The sequence below is a fragment of the Amblyraja radiata genome, chromosome 25 (assembly GCF_010909765.2).
Source record: "Amblyraja radiata isolate CabotCenter1 chromosome 25, sAmbRad1.1.pri, whole genome shotgun sequence".
NCBI classification, from domain to species: Eukaryota; Metazoa; Chordata; class Chondrichthyes; order Rajiformes; family Rajidae; genus Amblyraja; species Amblyraja radiata.
In genome coordinates this window covers 33,013,299-33,020,240 of record NC_045980.1, presented here as the reverse complement: position 1 = coordinate 33,020,240, position 6,942 = coordinate 33,013,299, and the positions used below count along the sequence as shown (strand labels likewise).

The window sequence follows — 6,942 nt, the reverse complement described above, 5'->3', positions numbered from 1 at the left end:
ACACAATGTTGGAGTAACTCAGCGGGTCAGGCAGCATCTCTGGGTAGAAGGAATAAGTGTCGAGACGTCTGAAGAAGGGTCTCAACCCGAAACGTCACCCAATCCTACTATCCAGAGATGCTGCCTGTCCCGCTGAGTAACTCCAGCATGTTGTGTCTGTGTTCCCCTGCACACCGGCTTGTTAATCTGGCGACCAAACCTCGGGGCCCTTGTGGTCCACATATAGACACTGCCGGTTTGTAGTTTAAGTGCTGCCCGCTGCAGGTTTGTAGGTTAATTGGCCTCTGTAAATTGTCCGTGTGTAGGATACTGCTAGTGTACAGGGTAATCGCTGGGCTGGGTGTGGACTCGGCGGGCCGATGGGCCTGTTTCCACGCTGTATCTCTAAAGTCTGAGGCAGGGGCTGGCAACCTTGTTCTGCATAGGGGCTAGGACCCATGTCTGTGAGCGGATGGCAGGCCACGTCTATCGCCATAGTGTGACACTTGGTGTTGTTTTTCGCATTCGTTTTCAGGTGGTTTTCAATTAGTTTTCTGCAGTTCCAGATCAGCTCGCCTGCCCCGGGACTGGATGTAGCGCCCAGGTCGTGAAAACGAATTGAAAACAAAATATACCTGCGGGCCGATGATTTCGGGTTACGGGCCGAATCCGGCCCGTGGGCCACAGGTTGCCGACCCCTAGGCTATCCTTTGCCCTGATTTTTTTTCTTTTATTTCCAAACTAGGAAGCCGGCCTTCTCCCCATAACATTCACGCTTCCCCATGTTGAGCCTAGTCCAGACTTTTCTGCTCAAGGCAATGGAATAGGACTTGAAAGTAAGGACAGATACAAAACGCTGGAGTAGAGCTCAGCGGGTCAGGCAGCATCTCTGGAGAAAAATAAACGGGAGACGTTTCGGGTCGAGACCCTTCTTCGGACCCCGTCACCGTCATTGAAACGTCACCCATTCCTTCTGTCCAGAGATGCCGCCTGGCTCGCAAAGTTACTCCAGCATTTTTGTGACTTATCTTCGGTGTAAACCAGGGGCTGCAGTTCCTTCCGACACGAATTGAAACCTGTCTCCTTACGACAGACGGCAATAGTCTGATAAACTGAACCAAGTAAAACTGTACCCAAGTCACCTGCGTCAGAGTAGAAACGTTTTAATAAGAAATATTTATAAAATATACATACAGACAGAATGGATAACAATACCCCTAATATTCTACGGAAGTAATTGGTAAAAAATGTGCCTCCATCTCTGGTCTGAGGCTCATCATTTAGTCAAGTAATCCAGTACTAATTGCAAAGAGGACATTAGAGGGTTTTTTTTAAACATACTAATCCTGTTGAAAAACACAAAGTGCTGGAGGAAGTGATGAAGACGTGTGTGTTTGTAGGCAAATCGGCCGCTGTGAATTGCCTTTAGTGTGCAGAGTGGTTGAGAGATTTGTATAACATATAACCAGTGTGTCAAGGGGTGGTCGATGGTCGGCTTGGACTCTGGTGAAAGGTCCGTTTCCACTCTGTATCTGTAAACTCAGCAGCATGTTTAGTTTAGTTTAGAGATATAACGTGGAAACAGGCCCTTCAGCCCCCGGGTCCGCGCCAACCAGCGATCAGCCCGTACACTAGCACTATCGTACACACGCTTACACATGCACTCACACGCACACACACATACGCACACACACATACACATACACACACACACATACGCACACATATACACACATACACGCACACACTGACAATTTACAATTTCACCGAAGCCAATTAACCTACAAACCTGTACATCTTTGGAGTGTGGGAGGAATCCGGAGTACCCGGAGAAAACCCACGCAGGTCACGGGGAGAACGTACAAACTCCATACAGACAGCGCCCGTGGTCAGGATCGAACCTGGCGCTGCGAGGCAGCAACTCTACCGCTGCGCCGCCCTTACACCGAAGACGGAGCCACAAAGGCGCGGAGTGAACCGGGGGCTCAGGGCGCCAGCGAGGGCAGCACCCGGCGGAAGGTCAGGTTGACCCTAGGGGTCAGCACCGCTCTGCGGACGGGCAGGCTGTGGTACCAGTAGACGTTGGTGGGGTAGTTCATCACCAGCAAGCTGCCGTGGGCCAGGGGCAGCTTCACCGGGGCCACCGCCCCCCGCCGCCGCTGGGCACCCTTCCCCCGCGAATCGCCATGCCGCAAGACGAAGTCCCTGCAGGCGCCGAATGAGACGGAGGCAATGGGGCTGCCTGGCGCCAGCTCCCGCTCATCATCTCGATGCTCCCCAATATGGTCTCTCCCGTCCTTGTACCTGTGGAGCAAGACAGGCAGAAGCGTTACCCCCCTTCCCAGCCCCCACTCACAACGGCAGCCAACTCTCTTTAGTATCAAGGGGAAGGGGAAAAGATTTAATAGGAATCCGAGGGGTAACCTTTTCCACACAGAGGGTGGTGGGTGTATGGAACAAGCTGCCTGAGGAGTTAGGTGAGGCTGGGACTATCCCATCGTTTAAGAAACAGTTGGACAGGTACATGGATAGGACAGGTTTGGAGGGATATGGACCAAGCGCAGGCAAGTGGGACTAATGTAGCTGGGACATTGTTGGCCGGTGTGGGAGTGTTGGGCCGAAGGGCCTGTTTCCACACTGTATCACCACTCTTATCTCCAAAATAAAATTAACAAGATTGTGAATTCATCGAACAAAATGAGTCATGGCACAGTGGTGCTAAAATATCACTAGTTTCTTTTCTCTCGAACATGTATTGTACACGTATTCACACACCAGGGAAACATGCGGTCAGTTTAGTTTATCGTCACCTGTACGGTGGCACAGTGAAAAGATTCTGTTCCATGCTACCGTGGTGGCGGAAAGACAATACGTGGTTACTATCGAGCCGTTTACTGTGTACAGATACATGATCAGGGCATAACGTTTAGTGCAAGGCAAAGTCAATAGACAATAGGTGCAGGAGTAGGCCATTCGGCCCTTCGAGCCAGCACCGCCATTCAATGTGATCATGTCCTATCAAAGACAGTCCAAGGGTCACGAAAGGAGTAGATTGTAGTTCAGGACTGCTCTCTAGTTAGTGGCAGGATGGTTCAGTTGCCTGATAACAGCTGGGAAGAAACTGTCCCTGAATCTGGAGGTGTGCGTTTTCACATTTCTGTACCTTTTGCCCGATGGGAGAGGGGAGAAGAGGGAGTGACCAGGGTGCGACTGGTCCTTGATTATGCTGCTGGCCTTGCCGAGGCAGCGTGAGGTATAAATGGAGTCAGTGGTTCGTGTATATATATATATATATATACATATTCTATCTATATATCTATCTATATATCCTCACCTGTTGACTAGTACAAAGTTGAACGTGTGCCCTGTCACCTGTGTGACCCTCTCTCGTATCCTCAGCAGCAGAGGAATCCAAGGCTTTGGGGTCAGGGTCACCCCCGAGTACCTGTAGGTCAGGCCCGGGTCTCCGTAAGTCACCTGTTGGCGGGGAATGCTGTGCCACTTCCCAAATACCTGCACCTTTGTCAGATCACCTTAAAAAGAAACAAGGTGTAACACAGTAAACCCTCGCGATACCGGACCTGTGTGTGGCGGATTTCCGTTGGAGCGGAGTGAGGGTCCCACTTCTCGCGTCCCAGCCACCCCCCCCCCCTCCCTCCAACCCACAGGTGATCGATGGGCTGAATGGCCTAATTCTGCTCCTAGCACTTATGACAGGCGTAGAGGGATCTGGGCCAATCACAGGCAGGTGGGACTAGTGTAGCTGGCGCACCATGGTCGGCGTGGGCAAGATGGGCTGAAGGGCCTGTTTCCATGCTGTGTCAACACGTTGAAAAATGTCCACGAGAGCCCCGAGTACCGACGAGCGGCCATTACCGTAAATCTCCGAGTTCGAATCAGGGCAAACTCGGGAGAACTCTTGGAATGAACTCGTACCGTGGGGCAGGGGTTTTTACTCCAGCTTTTTTTGTGTCTCTTATCTTCCCACTTCCCCTTCAGTCTGTACCTGAAAAATACTCCAGCTCCCCCTCCAACTGCGAGAAGATGGCGTCGGCCTCGGAGGTTGGGAAGAGTCTGGTGTAGTCGCAGGAGAGGCCCTCCGCTCGGATGTTCCTCCAGGAGGGGGAGGGGGTGGGCGACATCTCCCACCAGTCCCCGTGGGGCTGAGGGGGAGGTTGCTGCCGTTCCTTCCCGGGGCTGCCATTTGCCTTCCTCTTCTTCCTGGGTCTCTCGTCCTCGTCCTCCCCGTCGCTCTGACGTGGGACGGCGCCCGCTCGCTGCGCCATCCCACGCCGGCCCCCTCCCCAACCTTCAGCGCTCTTCGCATCATCGCTGACCACCACCACAAACTTATCCATTGTCTCCAGGGATGAACTCGACACATTGGGCATCTTCCATCCACCCAGGTGAAGATTTCAGCAGCAGTCTGGTTAGGAAACAGACAATGGACCATAAAATATAGAGATATGAGAAATTATATACAAATACAAATCCCATTCGCCAGGACAGATATTTATAAGATCTCATTCTTTGTAAGAACCTTAAGGGAATGGAATAAACTAATAACGAATAATAACGAATAATAATAATGGATGGGATTTATATAGCGCCTTTCTAATACTCAAGGCGCTTTACATCGCATTATTCATTCACTCCTCAGTCACACTCGGTGGCGGTAAGCTACTTCTGTAGCCACAGCTGCCCTGGGGCAGACTGACGGAAGCGTGGCTGCCAATCTGCGCCTACGGCCCCTCCGACCACCACCAATCACTCACACACATTCACACACAGGCAAAGGTGGGTGAAGTGTCTTGCCCAAGGACACAACGACAGTATGCACTCCAAGCGGGATTCGAACCGGCTACCTTCCGGTTGCCAGCCGAACACTTAGCCCATTGTGCCATCTGTCGTCCCAAAACTAGACAACAATATAGTCAAATCACCTTCACTAGACAGTTTTAAGGGGGCACTAAAAGCAAGTTAGTATGCACAACACATCCAAGTTGGCGAATATGCAAAGTACTGCCTTGCCGACTACGAATACAGAAGATTCAGAAGATATAAGTAAACTGCAGATGCTGGTTTAAACCAAAGATAGACACAAAAAACCTGACGTAACTCGGCGGGACAGGCAGCATCTCTGGAAAGAAGGGATGGGTGACATTTTGGGTGGAGACTCTTCTTCAGACAATGGTGGATGTTCTCTATGCTCCTGTCTCCAGCACAAGGTCCATATCCTCTATTCCCCGCCTGCCTTTGTGGCTGTCAAAATATCTCTCAACAGGACACAAAATGCTGGAATAACTCAGCAGGTCAAGCAGCATCTCTGGAGGTGATTTTACTAAAACGTCACCTCTCCATGCATTCCAGAGGTGCTGCCTGACCCGCTGAGTTACTCCAGCACTTTGTGACCTTTTGTGTAAACCACCACAGGGCAGCAGACCCGGGTTCAATCCTGGCCACGGGTGTTGTCCGGACGGAGTTTGCGGGTCCTCCCCGTGACCGCGTGGGCTTTCTCTGGGATCTCCGGTTTCCTCCCACACTACAAAGATGCAGGATTGTAGGTTAATTGGCTTCTGTAAATTGTTTCCAGAGTGTAGGATGGAACTAGTGTATGGAGCATAAAGTCACATGTCCTCAACAGAACAATTACATTCTTACTTGCAGCAATATAACAGAATATGTAAACATGGTGGAGGAAGGAACTGCAGGTTCATATACTCTGTAAACAATATCAAAATATTTATAATTGAACATATATATATATATATATATATATATATGTGTGTGTATATAGTTCAATATATATTTTCATATCGTTTCATATATATATATATACACACATATATATATATATATACATGCACACACATGTATACACACATATATACGCAGATATACACACGTATATACACACAGATATACACACGTATCTACACAGATATACACACGTATATACCACGGATATACACAGACAGATATACATATATATATATATACACATACACACCTAAAACAAACAAACAATAATAGTGCAAAAAGCCAAAGCCAATGCCCCACGTCTATGTAGTTACGACAATCATACAGCCTTATTTCTCTCCCCACTGTTGGATTTTGACTGCTTTGCAGAATTAAAGCGGCAACATGGAGGACAAGTGCAAGGACCCGCTGCAATCCCACCTCTCAGCGACTCCCCCACCAACACACGTGTCCTGCTTCCTGCACCTTGTCAGCAGAACACGTGGCCACGAGTCTTCTGCTACTTCTTCTTGTAGGATTCCGGCAGTGTAGACGCTGCTAAGCGTATTACTGCCCTCCACAGGTCAAAGTTTGAACTAAATCCTTACATACAGTCCTGTAACTTGCAGGAATTGAAGAACAGCCCTGGATATCAGTTGATGTTTCTCACTGTGTCCAAACAAAGATGAAACAGAAAAAGCCTCAACTCCAAGTCCTGTCAGTCTAACAAACAATACTTCTCTTTCTACCCTGTACTTTTTACATTCTAGGAAAACATGCTTAACTGTCTCATTACTCCCACATTCACACAAGCCAGAAACATGTTTCCCTACAATGCACAAATAGTAATTTAACCCACAGTGTCCCAACCTCAATCTACACAGTTTAACTGAGTCCCTACGGGACAGAGATGTACAGAAACATATTTTCCTAACTTCAGATTGTATAGAAAAGTAGTGCCTACCCCTGACTTCCATTTCCCATTGGCCACGAGTCCCTACTTTTAACCCCTTAAATGCCTAAAACAAAAACTGTTTTTGTGATGAATTAATTGAATGATGTGGGAGAGGGCGGGGGAGGCAGGAGAACGTGGAGAAATATAAAATCCAGCATTACATTCACATCTGCATGATTGTAAAAAAAATGGCAACAGTTGCCTATAAGAAGATTAGCATGTTGTTTCATTTTGAATTTAGATTATATTTACTGACTAACCAACTGTAC

The 6,942-nt window shown here is 48.7% G+C and overlaps 1 protein-coding gene across 2 annotated transcripts; it reads right to left on the bottom strand.

Annotated features, from left to right (window-relative positions):
• Positions 1-1,830: 1,830 nt before the first annotated feature.
• alkbh2 (alkB homolog 2, alpha-ketoglutarate dependent dioxygenase) lies at positions 1,831-6,741 on the bottom strand. 2 transcript variants are annotated; one of them, XM_033043798.1, is made up of 5 exons: positions 6,710-6,741; positions 6,160-6,235; positions 3,986-4,405; positions 3,314-3,512; positions 1,831-2,283 (listed from the first exon to the last, which is right to left on the bottom strand). In XM_033043798.1, the coding sequence occupies exons 3-5, from the start codon at positions 4,368-4,370 to the stop codon at positions 1,965-1,967; spliced, it is 903 nt and encodes a 300-aa protein (XP_032899689.1). In that variant the 5' UTR covers positions 4,371-4,405; positions 6,160-6,235; positions 6,710-6,741; the 3' UTR covers positions 1,831-1,964. The 2 variants fall into 2 exon arrangements, with proteins under 2 accessions (XP_032899689.1, XP_032899690.1); XM_033043799.1 differs by lacking the exons at positions 6,160-6,235; positions 6,710-6,741 and adding an exon at positions 6,040-6,153.
• Between the last annotated feature and the right edge of the window lie 201 nt (positions 6,742-6,942).

What these genes read in the sequence shown, in the direction of transcription:
- alkbh2 (XM_033043798.1), bottom strand. Translation starts at nt 4,370, where the DNA reads ATGCCCAATGTGTCGAGTTCATCCCTGGAGACAATGGATAAGTTTGTG. An exon ending in GGAGCTGGAGTATTTTTCAG is followed by an intron (nt 3,513 to 3,985) that starts GTACAGACTGAA and finishes TTTCTTTTTAAG; the next exon opens with GTGATCTGACAAAGGTGCAG. An exon ending in AACTTTGTACTAGTCAACAG is followed by an intron (nt 2,284 to 3,313) that starts GTGAGGATATAT and finishes CTTGCTCCACAG; the next exon opens with GTACAAGGACGGGAGAGACC.